Raw genomic sequence first — 20626 nt, 5'->3', positions numbered from 1 at the left:
AGTGAATTCATTTTCATTTTCAACTGTGAGAAACGGAATACTCACGATTCTTTCCCCACATTTCTTCTCCTCTCCTCCCTAAGTAGCCCTTTCTTCAGTTCCTGAGGACTGGACCCAACTTATTGAATAGTCTACCTGAGGCAAGCTTTCAGACTGCCAAGAGCTGTCGCCTGACTAAAATGAAATGCTTTCATCTCAGTTTAGGAACCACAGTCAGTTTTAGAAAAGCTCTAAACTGAATGCTAAGAAAGAACAGAGATCAAAGGTCTTTACTTCCTATTCCAGTTTTAAAAGATTCTTGATCTATGAGTTATGTTTAAAGTTTTACATTTTAAATGACTTTCAAGATGTTGACTTCTGAAATATAGAACACTGTAAAATTTTGAAAAACTGCTGACTAATAACACGCAAAATGCTATGCTTTGCAAAGCTAAAGGAACAAGGCATTTTTTAACGATGCTATTTTTGCTTCAAAATAATCATCATTACTATGTGTAAACGAGGAAAAATAGTACCTCAGGAAAAGTTAATTTTCTGTGCTTTAAGTCATAAAGAATATAAAATTAGCCAATATACTGTTTGGAATAAATGTAAAACAATTAATTGTGTTATCTAATACATCCTTTCAATTGAGATTGCTATCAACTGCTGTTTCAGATAAGAAGCACTCAAACAATAACCTTTTCCTTTTTCAACAGCACAACTTGTATTGCATTGACACAAAGTGCTATTACTTTATCAGTTAAGATCTGAAGGGTTCTAATTATCAGTAACAATAAAGATGAAATTAAAGGAATTAGTGCCTACTAAATAACTAACTCTGAACTCACACAAACAGTACCACTTAATTAAAATAGTTTTCTACATGGGAAAAGTAAAAAAGAAACTACCTTTTCTTGTAGCAACTTTGAGGAAGCTGCATCACGATTTCCTTTTCCACCAGCAGTATTAAAATGAGACCATGGTAAAACTGAATTAAAAGTTAAGGAATCGTCCAAGGCAAAATCTGGTTTCATAAAAATCTATTAAAAAAATGCATTTCCCTCAATTAGATAAACATTTTCTTTACATCCATTATCCCTTCTAACATCATAAGACCATTAAACAATAATTAACTTGAATCTCAGGCATATACAGAAAAAGCAAGTGATAATAAGTTGAGTTATTTATACAAAAATCTGTAGAAGAAAAATATATAAATAATGTTTCATCAAGCTAAAAATGCTCATGAAAGATAGAAAAATGTTTTTTTGCCTTTACCAACAGAGATGGTCATTCCATTACTACCTGGTCAAACTCACGAATGCAGTCCCACTGGGCACATACAAAAGGGAGATATCATACTTATCCTAAAATTTCTGTATTATTTCCCACTGATAGTGGTTTTTTAAAAATGTCAAATATCAATATCTCTATACTTATATTTCTATTTTCTCTTGCTCAAAATTCTTTCAAACTTTCTTTTTTAGATTAGACATACACTAAATTTTAAAACCAAAACAAATTCAATTTTATGAAGAGACTGCTCCTTTCCCTTGTATACCACATCCATCTGCGCACCAAGTACTACCATTAATATTTCCTCATTATCACTTGAATCTCCTCTCTACTCTATCTCCACAGTATTTCTGCAGCTCCTCATTATCTCTGGATTATAGTAAATGTCTACTTACTGATGTCCTTCCCTAATCTATCCTCCATATATCTTTAAAATGCAATTATAACTGAATTAACTTCTCTTTTTAAATCTCTCAATGGATTCCCATGACTGACAGACCAAACTCTCTTAGAATGGCATTAAGAGTTTTATTTATCTCATACTTCACAAAATTTATTTAACCCCATCTCTAAACACAAGTATACCATGTATACTTATTTATCTCATATTTCATAAATATTTTTACTTAATATGTATATCTCCCCCAGACCATATGTTCCTATAAGACTGGATTTATAGATTATTAATCTTTCTATTCCAGCACATAGCATAAGGCCTGAAACATGGTTTAATCAATTAATTTCTATGTTATATTATATTATATTCACTGATTCATATGACCCATATGCAAAAATTAGTATGAATGTGATAGGGAAATATAACTAGGGACATGAGTATATTTTCTAGTCCCTCTAGTATAACTGAAAGTATTGATTAATTCAATAAATGTTGACTATCTATGATTTTACTCTTATGCTAGGCACTAAGGTGGAAACAAAGCTAAATTATTCCAGAGGTCCTAATCTCAAGGATCTTTAGCCCAAGGGATGTGATAAAATATATACATAAATATTTTATGAGGGAAAGAGTGACAAATGCCTTAAAAGGGAAGGCAGGGGTCTAGATAAAATGCTATGGCAGTTTGGCAAAGGGGCCAATGATCTTCATTTGGAGGAAATGTATTCATGTAAAGTTGTCATTTAAGCAAAAACTATAAAGGATTAGATATGGGGAGATAAGAGAAAAGTCTTCCAGGCTAAAGGAACACTGCAAGTAAAGCATGGAGCCAGCAAAAAAGTCTGGCTGAAGTAAAGAATGTGTAAAGATTAGTAGGCAAAAGTTAAGAGTGTGCCTATGATGGAAGTGAATAATTAAGGGCCTTAAATTACAGTTTGAATTTTATTTTGTAGGAATCAAAGAACTTTAAAAATGACTGCCCTTTCCTTTTTGTTTCTGTCTTTCATCCTTCTGTCTCTTTGCACCCTAAAGAGCAATTATCACAGACCTCTTTGAGAATATGATGAATGCAATGGACTCCTTCCCCAGAAAAAAAAAGAAAAACAAAAAAACACTCATCTATCACACATCTCTACAAAATTCTTCATACAAAGAAAATATCCCTAATAATTTGGAGGGGTAATAAGACCAATAAAATTATATTTTAAAATGAAAACATTTAAACATATTTGTAGGTTTTGGTGATAAAGAAGAGATTGATCATGCAAAAGAGAGAGAAGAAAAGTAAGAAAGTCCCAGAAGAGGCAAAGTGGTCAAAGCATCAGAAAACAGCCCAGTGAAAGCTTCTTACAAGGCAAAATTAAAGATCAAATATTAAAAAGCTGTATTCTCATTTTTTAGGTTTTGTTACCTTAGGTACTTGCTCCAGATCTGTCCTGGATTTATCTATTTTAAAATGGAAAAGGGAAAATATGATTTTTTAAAACTTGTTTTCATTTTATTTCCATAAAATATATTTTGACAGATTCAATACTATACTAGGTCACAATTAAATAACGATTTAAGTTTCTTTCTTCAACAAATATCAAACACCTTCTGTATACCTAGGAGTAGGCAAAGCAGTGAGTATGTTTCAAATAATTTTAATCAATTGTTTAGTAGCAATAAAACAACTAAATGTATTCAAGTCTTTTTTAAATGGACACAGAAAGCTTGGTGCTATCTTATAGAAATGCTATTTTTATTGTTCAAAAGATCCACCATCCCATCCAGTATTTCCTATGATCAAAAAAATTTTTAATGCCGTAGTAGTTTTCTTCTTAGACATCTTAGTTTGTATCCTCTACAAACTTCTTGCAAATGAACCTCCTTTATCTTCGTCTCACCAATCAGATTTCAGACAAAGTACCCTCCTTTCCAAAACTAAGCTTTCTGTACTCAGACTCCATCCTCTCCTGCCTCTTCTCTGAGCTCGCATCAATTACCCTGCCTCTCCATATCTTTAACATTTTAATAGCTCTTTTCTCTCTGCATATAAACATGCTCAGTTCTCTTCGATTAAAAAAGAAGAAGAAGAAGAAAGATAAAACTCAGGGCCTAGAGTAGGTTGAGGCAAGGGAGAACCTCAGGTGCAAAATTTAAGGAAGCACTCCTCTCAGTATTATGCAGATACCTCTCTTGCCTCATCTAATCCTGGCCATGCAAAAACATTCTTCTAGCACAACTGCTAGTAGAAACAAACTAGAGGGATTCTGTTCCCTCTAGTCAATACCTTAACATTTCAAATCTTCAAGTCACATCCATATTGGCAGTCTCCACTTCCTACTCTTGTACTCACTCCTTAATACATAGTATTGAAATTTCTGTAACTACTACTCCAGTCTAAATGTTCTCCCTAAGATCTCCCAAATTGCCAAATCCACAGAGATTTCTCAGAGTGCAAACCTGATCTATCCCTGAAGTATTCTGACACTGTAGACTAATTATTCGCACTTCTTTGAAATTCTAACTACCTTCCATCTCTAAGGTGGAACTCTCTCTTGGTTGACTCTCCTATCTCTCTGACTACTTCTTTTTAGTCTCCTTCACAGGTACATTTTCTACTCCTTCTTAAATGTGACAGCCTCCTAGTGTTCTATCATCAGTTCTCTTCTCCTTACTACTCACATCCTCCCGGGTGATCCCACCTGTGCCCTTGGATTCAACTACCATGCTATTGTCTAGCATACTGTCTATGATAATGTCTATCATACTTGTATCTCCAGCCTAGATCTCTTTCCTGAGCTCTGGGTTGCATACCAGACTCCTCCTTCTATGCAAAACTTCAATTAAACCAGCCTCTATCTCCTCCAAACTTCCTTCTCCAATACTACCTTTCTCACCTAGCCAGCTGCCCAAGCAAGAAATGTGGGAATCATCCTTGAATCATCTTGCTCCATTACTAACAAATGACTGACCACCAAAACCTGTGCCTCCATTTCTGCGGCATCTCTTAAAGACCTAATTTCCTCTCTATCCTCATTATAACTGCTATAAGGAACACATGATTTCTCACTTGTATTACTGCAATAGGCTTCTACTGTATTCTTGCCTCCAGTTTTATCATCATCTATAAATTTACTACCCACAACTTCTTTCACAGTGAAATATATAATCATAACTCTGATCATGTCTGGTTTAAAATATTTTGTAACTCTATACTGCTTTTAGAAAAGAAAAATGTCTTAGCATGATATACAAGGCTCTTCATGATCTGACTCCTACCTACTTCTTCAGCCTCATTTCTTGCTCCCAGTGGAGCCAGCATACTGAACTCTTGCAGGTCCCAGAACATGCTAATTTCCCTCTTGACTCTACGGCTTTGCATAAACTGTCCCCTTTCCTGAAATGCCTTTTTGCACATAAATATTTCTTGATAGTTAGTTTAAAACACAGACAATCCTCATCAACTCCAGTTTTTATAAAGCTAAGTTAGGAACTCTTTACAATATTACCATGCTGAACTTACTGCCTGATATACAGTGTTGGTTTGTTTAACCTTGCTCAGGAGACCATCAGCTTCTTGAGGACAGGGACTATTTCTTATTCATTTATTTTTAGGCAACAAGCAAAGTACAAAGCACCTGAATATTAAATAACTATTTGTTGAACTGAAGGATAACACTACCATCAGATCCATGATTTTTCTCTTTAAACCTTTTAGAAAAGATTATGATTGCAGGCTATAGAAATTTCACTAGAAATAAAAATTAGATATGATAGTCAACAAGGTCCTCAAATTAAGATTTTGTTCATTAATATTTATGCTATGCTACAAAGAGCACATATTCATACCATGAGTATGTAAGAGAGTCCTGTCAAAGGTATCTTTAGGAGGACAAATTTTCTTGCATCTCTCATGAATCTTCTCTCTCTAATAAAAAGACAAATAAATAATGTGATCAATGCTGTGTGGCAATATGAGTATTCAAAGCATTAAAATATTTAACAAAACAGAATATAAGAATATACCAAATAAGTTCTAAATTTTTCTAATATGAAATCACTAGCCTCTTGAACTTAAATACAAGTAACAAGTATGCTTAATAAACCAAATACCACTGAGATGTGTGAATGTCTATATACTTATACTCATCCCATTTTATACAATTATAGTAAAATCTCCATAAACTTAGAATGAAGTGGGAAAGCAAATAAAAAATCCTTATTCTTATAACAGAAATCAATTAAGAAAATAACTTTTTAAAAATAAGCAAGAAAATTTTAAACCTATATACCTAAGATTGAAAGACAGATTAGTAGTTAATACTTCCTCTGAGTCCAAAAAGAAAAAAGGAAAGACAGAAAGAAACCCCACTCTGAGTTCAGGTTAGATGACCACTAACAACACTGTTATCTTTTGAGATACCATACACAGGACATATGGGAAAGTGGAGTGTGGTAAGGAAAAAACCCTGGGCTAACAGTATTATCCCTGCAGCATTCTGAGAGCAGTTCTATCAGAAACTACAGGACTGTCTCCAAAGTGGCTGTACTATTCTGCATTCCTGTGCACAATGAATAAGAGTTCCTATTAGCCACATCCTTGCCAGCATTTGGTCTTGACAGCATTTTGGATTTTCGCCATTCTAAAGGACGTGTAGTGGCACCTTGTTTTAATTTGCAATTCCCTATAGACATATGATGTCAGGCAATTTTTCATATGCTTACTAGCCATCTGTATCTTTTCTTTGGTGAAATGCCTGTTCAGATCCCTTGTCCATTTTTTGTGGTGAAATATACACAACATGAAATTTACCAGTTAAAACCATTGGTGGAGGTGGCCAAGACAGTGGAGTAGGAAGACCTTGAACTCACTTCCTCCCACAGACACACCAAAATTATAACTATTTACAGAGCAACTATCAATGAGAACCTGAAGAATAGCAGAAAAGATTTTTCACAACTAAAGACACAGAGAAGAAACTACAGCAAGACAGGTAGGAGGGGTAGAGGTATGACCCACTCGCCTGGGTCAGGGACCCACAAATGGGAGAAATATCACAATTATAGAGGTCCTCCCCAAGGAGCAAGGGGTCTGAGCCCCACATCAGGCTCCCCAGTCCAGGGTCCTGTGCTGGGAAGATGAGACTCCAGCATGTGTGACTTTGCAAACTAGTGGATCTTATGTTCAGGAGAGCTGGAGAGCTATAGGAAACAGAGTCTCTGCTCTTAAAGGGTGCATGCAAAATCTCACATGCTCTGAGTCCGAGCCAGAGGCAGTTGTTTGAACGGAGCTTGGGGCAGACCCACTGGACAATGTTGGAGAGCCTCTGAAAGAGGCAGGAGGCAACTGGGACCTCTCCAGGGAATAGAGATGATGGGAGCAGCCATTTTGGGAGCTTGTTGCACTGCAATAACACCAGTGCTGGTGAGCACCATTTTGGAATCCTCCCTCTAGTCTATTAGCACTGGGAACCCAGCCCTGCCCACCAGCAGGCCAGCACCAGCCCTAAACCCACCCGAGGCTGAAGAGATAGCCACATGGGGCCCCAGCCCCACCCTCCAGAAGGCCCATGGCCACTGCATGAGGCACAGCCTCAAAGCCAATCAGGCCGGAGGCCAGCCATGCCTACCAGTGCACCCACAGTAGTTGCCCCCCCCACAAAGTAGGGCACATGCAGCCCCACATAGGGGCTACCCCTATAGGATATAGCTCTGGTAACCAGAGGGGAGCATGTTGCTGTGCCCCACAGGACATATCCTACTTAAGACCACTTCTCCACGATCAGGAAATATAACTGACCTAACACAGAAATAAACACAGAGAATTGGGCAAAATAAGGAGACGGAGGTATATGTTCCAAACAGAGGAACAAGACATAACCTCAAAAAAAGAACTAAACCAAGTGGAGATAAGCAATCACCTCCACTAAAAAGTCAAGGTAATAATAAAGATACTCACCAAACTCAGGAGGAGAATGAATGAAAACTGTGAAAATTTCAACAAAGAGTTAGAAAATATAAAGAACCAAACAGAGCTGAAGAATACAATAACTGAAACTAGAAGGAATCAACAGTAGATTAGATGATACAGATCTCTTCAGCAGTCTCGAAGAGGAAGTAGTGGGAATCACAGAAGCTGAACAGAAAAAAGAAAAAAGAATAAAAAAAAGTAGTTTGAGACCTCTGGGACAACATTAAGCATACTAACATTCACATTATAGGGGTCCCAGAAGGAGAAGAGAGAGAAAAAAATGGCAGACAACTTGTTTGGAAAAATAATAGCTGGAAACTTCCCTAACCTGGGGAAAGAAACGTATATCCAGGTCCAGGAAGCACAGAGAGTCCCAAGCAAGATGACCCAAAGAGGTCCACACCAAGACACATTAAAATGAAAATGGTTAAAAAAAAAAAAAAAAAAAGATTATAAATACAGAATCATAAAAGCAGCAAGAGAAAAGCAACTAAGTATGTATGAGGGAACTCCCATAAGACTATCAGCTGACTTTTCAGCAGAAATTTTACATGCCGAAAGGGATTGGCAGGATACACTCAAAATAATGAAAGGAAATAACCTACAGCCAAGAATACTCAACCCAGCAAGGTTATCACAAACCTGAAGGAGAGATAAAGAGTTTAACAGACAAGCAAAAGCTAAAAGCTAAGAGTCCTGCACCACTAAACCAGCTTTACAAGAAATATTAAAGGGACTTCTCTAAGTTGAAAAGAAAAAGCCACAACTAGAAATATGAAAAGCATATCCTATGATAAACCATAATGGAAAAGAATATTTTTAAAAGAATGTATATATACACACACACACACATATGTATAACTGAATTGCTTTGCTGAACAGCAGAAATTGACATAATATTGTAAATCAACTATACTTCAATTAAAAATTTAAATTAAAAAAAGAAAAGTATTAAAAAAACTCACTGGTAAAGGCAAATATACAGTAAAGGTAGTAGATCAACCACTTATAAAGCTAGTAGGAAGGTTGAAAGACAATAGTAGTAAAATCATCTATATCCACAATAAGTAGTTAAGAGTTACACAAAACAATAATATGTAAAATATGACGTCAAAAGCATTAAATGTGGGGGTGGGGTGTAAAAATGTAGGGTGGTTAGAATACGTTCAAACTTAAGAGCATCAACTTAATCAGTGTGTGTGTGTGTGTGTGTGTGTGTGTGTGTGTGTGATATTTAAAACTCATGGTAACCAAAAAATACAAATACATACACACTAACTAATCAAAGATAACCAAAAAACCTACAATACATACACATACAAAAAAGAGAAAGGAATCCAAACATAACACTAGGGACTTCCCTGGTGGTCCAGTGGTTGGGACTTCAGGTTCAATCCCTGGTTGGGGGGCTGGGATCCCACATGCCTGTGGCCAAGGGGCCAAGGCACAGAACGGAGGCGGTGTTGTGGCAAATTCAAGAGAGACTTAAAAAAAAAATGGTCCACGTCAGGAAAAAAAACTAAAACTCAAACAAACATAACACTAAAGATAGTCATCAAATCAAAAGGGAAGAGAGCAAAAGAAGAGGAGGAAAAAAAAAACCTACAAAAAAAACAAGGGGCTTCCCTGGTGGCGCAGTGGTTGAGAGTCCGCCTGCCGATGCTGGGGACACGGGTTCATGCCCTGGTCTGGGAGGATCCCACATGCCGCGGAGCGGCTGGGCCCGTGAGCCATGGCCGCTGAGCCTGCGCATCCGGAGCCTGTGCTCCGCAACAGGAGAGGCCACAGCGGTGAGAGGCCCACGTACCACAAAAAAACCCAAAAAACAAAACAAAACAAAAAACCAGAAAACGATTAACAATATGGCAATAAGGACATACCTATCAATAATTACTTTAAAAGTAAATGGACTAAATCCTCCAATCCAAAGACATAGAATGGCTGAATGAATATAAAAACAAAACCCATATATATGTTGCCTACAAGAGACTCACTTCAGACCTAGCCACACACAGACTGAAAGTGAGGGATGGAAAAAGGTTTTCCATGCAAATGGAAACCAAAAAAAAAAAGGAAAGAAAAGAAAAAAAAAGCTGGGTAGCAATGCTTATATCAGACAAAGTGACTTTAACACAAAGACTGTAACAAGAGACAACGAAGGACATTACATAATGATCAAGGGATCAGTCCAAGAAGAAGATATAACAGTTGTAAATACATATGCACCCAACATAGGAGCACCTAAATACGTAAAGCAAATATTAATGAGAAAAACTGGTTATACAATGAAAGTAGGGGACTTTAACACCCCACTTACATGGTTGGATAGGTCATTCAGATAGACAATCAATGGTCTTAAATGTCACATTAGACCAGATGGAACTAACAGATATGTAAAAACATTTCATCCAAAAGCAGCAAAATACGCATTCTTTTAAATGCACACGGAACATTCTCCAGGACAAATCATATGCTAGGCCACAAAATAAGTCTCAAAATGGACTACCCTGGTGGCGCAGTGGTTAAGAATCTGCCTGCCAATGCAGGGGACACGGGTTCAAGCCCTGGCTCAGGAAGATTCCCACATGCCATGGAGCAATTAAGCCCGTGTTCCACAACTACTGAGCCTGCACTCTAGAGCCCACAAGCCACAAGTACTGAGCTCATGTGCCACAACTACTGAAGCCCATGTGCCTAGAACCCGTGCTCGGCAGCAGGAGAAGCCACTGCACCGCAACAAAGAAGAGCCTCCACTCGTCACAACTAGACAAAGCCCACACGCAGCAACAAAGACCCAATGCAGCCAAAAATAATTAAACAAATTTATTAAAAAGTCTCAATAAATTTAAGAAGATTGAAATCATATCAAGCATCTTTTCCAACCACAAGACTATGTGACTAGAAATCAACTCCAAGAAGAAAAAATTCAAAAACACAAACAGGTGGAGCCCAAACAACATGCTACTAGACAACCAATGGGTCACTGAAGAAATGAAAGAAGAAATTTAAGAAATACCTAGAAACAAATAAAAACATAACAATCCAAGATCTATGAGATGCAGTAAAAACAATTCTAAGAGGGAAGTTTATAGCAATACAAGCCTACCTCAGTAAACAGAAAAATCTCAAATAAATAAGCTAAACTTCCACCTAAAGTAACTAGAAAAAGAAGAAAAAGCAAAACCCAAACTTAGTAGAAGGCAAGAAATAATAAAGATCAGAGCGGAAATAAATAAAACAGAGACTTAAAAAACAATTGAAAAGATCAATGAAACTAAGAGCTGGTTATTTCAAAAGATAAATAAAATTGATAAAGCTGTAGCCAGACTCATCAAGAAAAAGAGGACCCAAATAAATAAAATCGGAAATGAAAAAGAAGTTACAACTGACACCACAGATACAAAGGATAAAAGATTACTACAAACAATTATACACCAATAAAGTGCACAACCCAGAAGAAATGGATAAATTCCTAGAAACATACAATCTCTCAAAACGGAAACAGGAGGAAACAGAAAATATGAAAAGACTGATTACCAGTAATGAAATCAAATCAGTAATTAAAAAAAAAAAACTCCCAACATACAAAAGTCTAGGACCAGATGGATTCACAGGTGAATTGTGTCAAACATCTAAAGAAGAGTTAACACCTATCCTTCTCAAACTACTCCAAAAGGGATGCTTCCAGACTCATTCTGCAAAGCCAGCATTACCTTGATATCAAAATCAAAGACACGACAAAAAAGAAAATTACAGGCCAGTACTCCTGATGAACATAGATGCATGAACCCTCAACAAAATATTAACAAACCGAATTCAATAATACATTAAAAGGATCATAAAATATGATCAAGTGGGATTTAACCCAAGGGTGCAAGGATGGATCAATATCCGCAAATCAATCAATATGATAGACCACAATAACAAATTGAAGAATAAAAATCATATGATCATCTCAATAGATGCAGAAAAAGCTTTGACAAAATTCAACATACATTTATGAGAAAAACTATCAACAAAGTTGATATAATGGGAAAATACCTCAACATAATAAAGCCATATATGACAAATCTACAGCCAACATCATACTCAACAGTGAAAAGCTGAAAGCATTTCCTTAAGATCAGGAACAAGACAAGGATGTCCATTCTCGCCACTTTTATTCCACATAATACTGGAAGTCCTAGCCACAGCAATCAGACAAGAAATAGAAATAAAAGAAATCCAAACTGGAAAAGAAAAAGTAAAACTGTCACTATTGGCAGAATACATGATACTATATATAGAAAATCCTAAAGAAGCTACCAAGAAACTATCAGAACTAGTAAATGATTCAGTAAAATTACAGGATACAAAATTAATAAACAGAGTCTATTGTGTTTCTGTACACTAACAATGAACCATCAGAAAGAGAAATGAAGAAAACAATCCCATTTACAACTGCATCAAAAAGAATAAAATACCTAGAAATAAATCTAACCAAGGAGGTAAAAGCCTTGTACTTGGGAAACTATAAGGTACTGATGAAAGAAACTGAAGATGACACAAACAAATGGAAAGATATACTGTACTCATGGATTGGGAGAATTAATAGTTAAAGTGACCATACCACCCAAGGTGATCTACAGATTCAGTGCCATCCCTATCAAAATACCAATGGCATTTTTCACAGAACTAGAGCAAATAATTCTAAAATTTGTATGGAAACACAAAAGACCCCAAATAGCCAAAACAATCTTGAGAAAGAAAACCAAAGCTGGAAGTATCATGCTCCCTGATTTCAAACTATACTATAAAACTATAGTAATCAAAACAGAAATGGTACTGGCACAAAAACAGACACATAGATCAATGAAACAGAATAGAGAGCCCAGAAATAAACCCATGCTTACATGGTCAAATAATCTATGACAAAGGAGGCAAAAATATACAATAGGGAAAAGAGCCCCTTCAATAAGTGGTGCTGGGAAAAATGGACAACTACATGCAAAAGAATCTAACTGGACTATTTTCTCATACCATATACAAAAATAAACTCAAAATGGATTAGAGACTTAAATGTAAGACCTGAGGCCATAAAACTCCTAGAAGAAATATAGGCAGTAACCTCTTTGACATCGATCTTAGCAAATTTTTTTTTTTTTTTTTTTTTTGGATCTGTCTCCTCAGGCAAGGGAACAAAAGCAAAAATAAACCAATGGGATTACATCAAACTAGAAAGCTTTTTCACAGCAAAGAAACTATCAATAAAACCAAAAGGCAGCCTTCTAAATAGGAGAAGATATTTGCAAATAATATAACCAATAAATGGTTAATATCCAAAATACACAAAGAACTCATACAACTCAACATCAAAAAAACGAACAACTCAATTCAAAAATGGGCAGAGGACCTGAATAGACATTTTTCCAAAGAAGACATACAGATGGTCAACAGACACATGAAAAGATGATCACTAATTATCAGGGAAATGCAAATTAAAATCACAGTTGAGATACCACCTCACACCTGTCAGAATGGCTGCTACTAAAAAGACAACAAATAGCAAATTAAAAGTCTTGGTCAGAATGTGGACAAAAGGGAACCCTTGGTGAACGGTTGCTGAGATAAATTGGTACAGCCACTATGGAAACAGTATGGAGGTTCCTCAAAAAAGTAAAAATAGAACTGCCACAGAATCCAGCAATTCCACTTCTAGGTATTTACCTGAAGAAAACAAAAACACTAATTCTAAAAGATATATGCACACCAATATTCACTGCAGCATTATTTACAACAGCCAAGATAAGGAAGCAACCTAAGTGTCTATCAATAGATTAATGGCTAAATAAGATGTGGTATATATACACAATGGAATATGACTCAGCCATTAAAAAAAAATGAAATCTTGCTATCTGCAACATCGATGGATCTCGAAGGTATTATGATAAGTGAAATAAGTCAGACAAAGACAAATACTGTATGCTCCAACTTAACATGTGGAATCTATAAAACAAAACAAACAAACAAAGCAAAAGGAAAACAGACTCACAGAGAATAAACAAATGGTTGTCAGAGAGGAGGGGACTTGGGGGGTTGACAAAATAGATGAAGGGGATTAAGAGGCACAAGCCTCCAGTTATAATATAAATAAGTCATGGGTATGTAATACACAGCATAAGGAATATTGTCAATAATATTGTAATAATTTTGTACGGGGACAGACAGTTACTTGACTTACTGTGGTGATCATTTCATAACATATGCCAATGTCAAATCATTATATAGTACACCTGAAACTACCATACTATTGTATATTAACTAACTTTTTTTGTAATTACAAAATAAAAAATGAAACATTAGTAACGTTGACCATCTTTTCATGTGCTTATTGGTCATTTGTATATCTCCTTCAAAGAAATGTCTATGCAAGTCCTGTGCCCAATTTTTAATTGGGTTGTTTGTTTCTTATTGGTGTGTTTCACATTGATTCTTAGAACTATTAGGAATGTATAATTCTGAAAAATCACTACTGTAAGAGAAATATATTTACATATATCTAAGCAAAGAATTAAATACAACCCAGGACAATAGAATGTATATGAAAAGAAAAGAATACCATAGGCTCATCAAAGATTATTGGTCAGAAATCTATAATAAATCAAACTAGAAATATTTCTTTTACTTTTAACCTGACTATAACTAATATCAAGATCAGATATTACCTGAGAGATTTCCTGTTGATATACTGTAAAATGTTCCTTGCTGATCTGTGGGAGGTAGAATGAAGGTATGACTTCAGTGTCCACAAAGTCCAATCCCCATGTTTTTGTGAAGAAGTCAGATTCTCTTTTTGCTAATCTAGGATCATTTAATGCTGCTGGGAGATTTACTTTGGAATGATATATAGTCCATCTATGTTGATCTGTAACTAGAGATGGGGCAACACATAAACTATTTGAATCACCTGCAAAAAGTAAACAAGAGAACTCTGTAAAGTAAGTTTTATGTTTGAAAGCACATTCTAGAAAAATAAAAATGCTTAGATTATACAAAGCAACTAAACTCTCCCTTCTATAGCAAATGCTTTAACCTTCAGCTGTCAGCATCAACTGCCAAGGGGAGGAAAAACATGTACAAGATAAAGGATATGCAGAATTTGAGGGTTGTAGTTGAAGGGTGGGGGGAAGAAAGTCTTTCATTAATTTCTTTCCTTAATGTACAATTTATCTTTTTTTCAACATCAAAACTCTTCTACCTTCTACTGTATGTCTTCTATCCTTTAATACTCCAGGTTTTTTCCACAGGTAGGCCTTTTTTCTATTGTTTTATGGCAGACACACCTGGTTCCAATATCCTTTTTTTCAGCTTATAATTAGATAACCAAAATGCTGCTGTGACATTAACCATAGAGGAGAGAAAAATATACAGTCGGTTCTCGTTATTCACAGTTTTGTTCTATAAAGTCACTGGAACATTTAATAAGCAAATACTGAACCTTTGCTCCTATGGGAAATACAGGGTTACGTTCCTGCAAATCTTTGCAACTTTCATCATCCAATCAATATATAATCTTGTTTTGTGTGTGTTTCTGTTTAAAGATATCTTATTTAATATATATTGTTCATTCATTAACATTGAACTCACGGCTAACACCACTGTAACTCACACCTGAATGAAGCTTATGCAACATACGTATTTTCCTCATAAGACACAATATAGCCTTCCTGTGCTTAGAAACACTAGAAAGCACTTCAGTACAACATTTGGAAACCATTTTGAACAGCAAAATCATCAACAAAAATACAAAAAAATGTGGCACTAAATAGACCACAAAAGGGACATGTGTTTACAGCATGAAAGCTGAAAGAAGGCAAAGTGTTGCTTAGTTCAACCTCAGGTGGGAACGTGCATATCAGGCGATTCAAATTTTTCACTCCTCTGTGCTTGTCTACAAATGACCACAAATGTGCCACAAGTATTGATTTAGGCGTTACAACTAAATTTTAGGAATTAAGCAAATTTGCAAATACAGAATCGGCAAGTAATGAGGACTGACTGTACTATGTTTAACTGAAGAGCTTTCAATCTGTACCCTCATTTTCAAAACTTTTCTTTCAGTTTATATAAGTGACTTCGTTTATGGAAATGTATGAAAAGAACTATATTCCAATTTCTTAATCAACTTATTTCCAAATTATGTCTTTAGTTTTCATATCGTAAAATTTACTCTTTTGAGTTAAGTATATGATATCTGACTTCATTTAAAGATAAAACAAATCCTCAATAAAATTCCTCAAAAAACGGAAAAAAAGGTATTACCTGTGGGTTCCTTGGGACACACATCTGGCAGTGACTGCACAGGTCGAATGTGTTTTGTCGGGTCTACCTCTTTTTTAAAGAAAACATCACTGCTGCTTCCTTGAGGCACTGGTGAAGAACTGTGGCTTGAAGCCATTGCATAAAATCACCACTCAACTGAAAATGAGCAACAAATAATCATCAAGATACTTAATACAAATCAAAACTCATCTGTAAGTACTATACATGTCACAAAAATTTTCTTTCAAAAACAGACACATTATTTAAAATCCCTCAAGGTGTAAGTACATAATTTGTATACTCACTATCAATTGTGGGAGTCATTCACTATATTTAGTTTGCTAAGAAAGTTATTTGTCCTTGTTTAAAAAGTATTCTCCTCAAAGTGAAATATCCTTATTTAGTCTTTTATCCAAAGTGAAAATAGATACCAAAACTGTAACCAATATATATTAAAAATTCCATTCATTCAGCAAGTATATAATAATTATACATTACAGCAAAGTCGGTTAAGTGCATGGGTTTTTGAAATCTGACTGTCTGGGCTCATACCCCAGCTTCACTTACTAGCAATATAACCTTGAGGAAATTTACTTAATCTTTGTGTGTTTTACTTCATGTGTAAAAATGGAGATGAAAAAAGATCCCATCTCATAAACATTTTGTAAGAATTAAAGGAATGGATATATGTAAAGCATTTAAAACAATGCCTGCCTCAAAGTTAGTGTTCATAAATGAACACTAGTTATCATTATGTTTACAATTACTATGTGACTGTCACTATATTAAATGTTTATAAAAGAAGTATCATTCTTCAAAGTACTTGCAATTACATTAGGTAATCAAAAAAATCAAAACCCTAAACAAAACACAAGTTAATCTATGTCTACACTTTTTAACAAGTAAGAAAAGAATTTGTGGGGCCAAGACAACATAATAAAGGCTACAATGTCAGCTAACACTTTACAAATGAAGCAGTACATAACCTGGATAATGAAGAACATGTATTATTTTACTATCGGAGGGTAGAAACTCATATTGCTGATCATATCAACCAAACAGCAGACATTCAATAAATACTTTTTAATGAAGGAATAAATAAATGAACATAAACAGAAGCTTATAGTTGAAAAGGAACTTAGAGATCACCTAGTCTAAGTTCCCTGATACTAGCGATAAGTATGACAAGGCCCAAAAGGATTAGGTGGTTTACAAAGATACATGTGCTTTAACAAGTTTTTTAAAAAGCCAATTTAGGAAACCTGGTGAATAGAAAAGTAAGAGTAAGAAATAAAAGGAGAGATATAAGGCTAGGACTCGTGACAAAAAAAGTCATCCCCTCTAGCTCCTCTATAGTTTGATGGAAAGCTAAAAATTACATTTCCCAGACTTCTTGTATACCTGTCTCAGTCCTTCTAACACAAAGGAAACACATCCAATTACACCATTCACTGAGACCATAAGAAACAAGCTGCTAAGAAAAGAACAAAGATAAATAACTTCCTCAAAGTTCCGGAAAAAGCAAAAAACAGCATGAACAAAGGTTAAGGGACATAGAATAATCATAAGACTATGCGGAAACTGACTTGGCTGGAGTGAAATGTTTGCTGACAAAAATGCTGACAAAAGTACTGACAAATAAATCATATTTACACACACACACACACACACACACAAAGACAGTATGGTCAAACTACAGGAGCCAGTAGAGGTTTGGGGGAAAAGAGTACTATGATGAAAATATCCGGGAAAATTAATCAGAGTATTGGTTTGAAAGCCATCACCGGCCCATTGCATTTATATCCATATATATTAAGTGTACAGTTGTTTCTGTATAAAAGCATTTGCATATTTAAGAAGAAGAAACATTCAAGAATGTTTCCTAAGGATAGGAAACACTGATAACACAGAAGCCTGTACATTCAGTGCTTGGTAAAGACAATTCTACATGTGACATTAAGTCTGTTTAACTTTTTTGTTAATTTCATCAAATAAAATGGCTAAAATAAACACATTTTGACACTTAAAGAAGTAGGCTACAAATATATGGAAAATGTGTTTATGTCGAACACCCATTGCTTGATGTCAGATAAATTAAATATTGATTCCGACAATAGCACACTACAATTTCAATGTATTCTATTTACCATCATGTTGTTTTAACAGCAAAAAGAAAGCCTAATTGACATCTTAGGAATCTAGAAATACTTGAGGAGATGAGGACTTGTGGAAAAACATTTCTAGACTCCTATAAGTTACTTTTATATCTGGGTGGGGAAATAAAAATGGCTTATTTACTCCTTAAAGATTCTGAATTGGGAAACATGCACAAGTTTTCTGTTTTTTTCCCACACCCCTCCTAATTCTTATGAAAAGAGGGACAATCTCTAGCTATAAAGGGATTATGTACAATTAGGGTACTGCCTACATGGGTGAGCCCCAATTTCTATCCATCTGACTCTCAGATCCTCTCACCATCCTGTGTTTAAGATGATCTCCCCACAGTAAGAACCAAACTTTGTATTAATAACCACATAACATGTATGACACAGATACTTGGTAAGTGCAATCATTGGTAATAAAACATGGGAGATTTATTCACAAAGCATGGATGTATAAACAAATAAGCAAATCTACATGGCCTCTAAACCAAACAATTTCAACAAAGAAATAATCTTTCATAAGAAAGTTTTAGTGTAAGTGAAGAATAGTTTGTCTATCCAGAAAAAAAAAACAGACAAAAAAACAGAATACAGGAAAAAGGAAAGCTCTCAGCACTAAATGTAGGCAACCCTCGATTTTTAACACTTCCACTTGTAACTACCATCTAGATACAAATTGGGCATTTGACCAGTGGTCACCAATAATGAGAATCTATAAATAGATCCACCCTTCTTCACACGGTAACCTTCTCATAATTATATCATTACCATACTCAAATATTTTCTCTTGAAGTCTTCTTTGGTTTCTTACACTTAGTCGCTGTTTATTTCTATTTTTGTACCAATCATACTGAAATTTTGGTTTTCACACAGGTCTTTCCTATTAGACTGTGAACTTCTTGATGTTTCCATTTTCCTGTGTATTCTATATGCCTAACACAGTTCCTGGCACACAGAAAATATATTATATTCTATAGATGAATGAAATGGGTAGTATATAGAACAGAGAAGAGAGAAACATTAGTTAGACAACTACCAATAATCCTTGAGTGAGTAGACAGAAGCACGGGTCTGGGCTGATAAAGAAAGGAATAAACAGACTCATTCGTTCCAAAAGAAAAAAACTGCAAGGATGTGTAAATCAGAAACATTTGATTTTTCTTTCTTGTAGCTCAAAATATCTTTTTATGCTAAAAGTTTAGTTAAGAGCTTCTATTTAAAAGGTCTAGAAGCACTGTCACTCCAGAAGCAATGACCACACCAAGTGCTCAGACCCTGGTTTCTAAATACCATTCCCCACAAAGAAACAATGGCTCTTTAAAGAAATAGTTGACTCCAAACCTGAAGCACAGAAAGAACAATTTGATCATGAGAACACTTGTGTCAGAAAGCAAGGAAATGCTCTAAGACCAGTAGGATCTATCAAAAGGAACAAGGACCAAGTTAAAGGGCTCCCACTGACCACATTTAGGACAAGTTGAGTGCTCAAAAAAAAAAAAAAAAAACAACCCCGAGTGTAACATATTGAACAAATACAAAATAATGAATCTATAGTGTTACTTGGGGGGAGGGGGATGAGGAAAAGGGTGTGGAGTGGGAGAGGAGAAAGGAAATCTCTTATTTATAGAAGAATGCCAGTAAATGTGAATGACTGAAACAGAAAATCACCATTTTGTAACCCCCAATGTAAAAATCAATTTAGGCAAAAATCATCAATATATGCTAAAGCTACTAGGTGAAAGGCTGTTCAGAAACAGAAAATTCACCCAGTGCTAAAGTATTACCTCACAGACTACTTTGCAAGGCAAAGGGGAAAATGTATCTCTAAAATGGAAAGATCTGGCTGTCACCACCTTAATTAACTAAGTCATCAAATTTGGCATCATTCAGAATAATAAGACAACTTGATATTATGTGATTCATGAAATAATAATATGAAATAAACATCATCGCCTATGAAGCATTCTCACCAAAAATGTTTAACCCAATCTAATCAAGCCTCTAGACCAAGGGTTAAGCCTTTTGTCCTGTGGATTCCTTTGGCAGTCTGGTAAAGTCTACAGAACCCTTGCCAGAATAATGTTTATAATGCATAAAATACATAAGATTACAATGGACAATTATACTGAAATATAGCTGTCAAACTATCTTCTTAAATTTTAATACAGTAATATTTTTGCTTGATTATGCAAATTTATCCTAATTTCTAAGCAATAAATGAGCATAAATATTTTGAGATAAATTTAATATGATATGAAAACATCTGAAATTTCTCTTGGTGACAAAGTTACAGGTAGTGCTAATACCCCTGTGAAAGGTTTCTTACATTCACAATTAAAGGAAAAGCTGAAATTCAGTTAAGGTATGGCTGCTCAATCATGGCACCACTGACATTGACATTCTGATCTAGATAATTCTTTCCTTGTACATTGTAGGATCCTTAGATGCATCCTTAGCCTCTATCCACTTGATGCCAATAGCAGCCTCGCACCCAGTTGTGATAACTAAAAATGTCTTCAGGCAAAGCCAAAC

General features: G+C 35.3%; 1 protein-coding gene across 8 annotated transcripts in view; it reads right to left on the bottom strand.

The window, feature by feature from the left end:
- VPS54 (VPS54 subunit of GARP complex) overlaps positions 1-20626 on the bottom strand; it is a 105963-nt gene that overhangs the window by 64795 nt on the left and 20542 nt on the right. For 6 of the 8 annotated variants that reach the window (XR_007471078.1, XR_004477361.2, XM_033407214.2 and 3 more), the window contains exons 2-6: positions 15933-16088; positions 14336-14577; positions 5510-5588; positions 3087-3121; positions 891-1022 (exon numbers count right to left, since the gene is read on the bottom strand). Coding sequence is in view for 6 of the 8 variants with exons in the window: in XM_033407214.2 (XP_033263105.1) it covers positions 891-1022; positions 3087-3121; positions 5510-5588; positions 14336-14577; positions 15933-16068 (624 nt within the window). In the remaining 2 variants the exon portion in view is untranslated. The remainder of the gene's footprint in view (positions 1-890; positions 1023-3086; positions 3122-5509; positions 5589-14335; positions 14578-15932; positions 16089-20626) is intronic. The other 2 variants (XM_033407216.2, XM_004280633.4) reach the window with 1 other exon arrangement.

This window comes from Orcinus orca, chromosome 13, assembly GCF_937001465.1.
Source record: "Orcinus orca chromosome 13, mOrcOrc1.1, whole genome shotgun sequence".
Classification (NCBI taxonomy): domain Eukaryota; kingdom Metazoa; phylum Chordata; class Mammalia; order Artiodactyla; family Delphinidae; genus Orcinus; species Orcinus orca.
The sequence above is the reverse complement of the archived record's forward strand: the minus strand, read 5'-3'. Positions and strand labels throughout refer to the sequence as shown.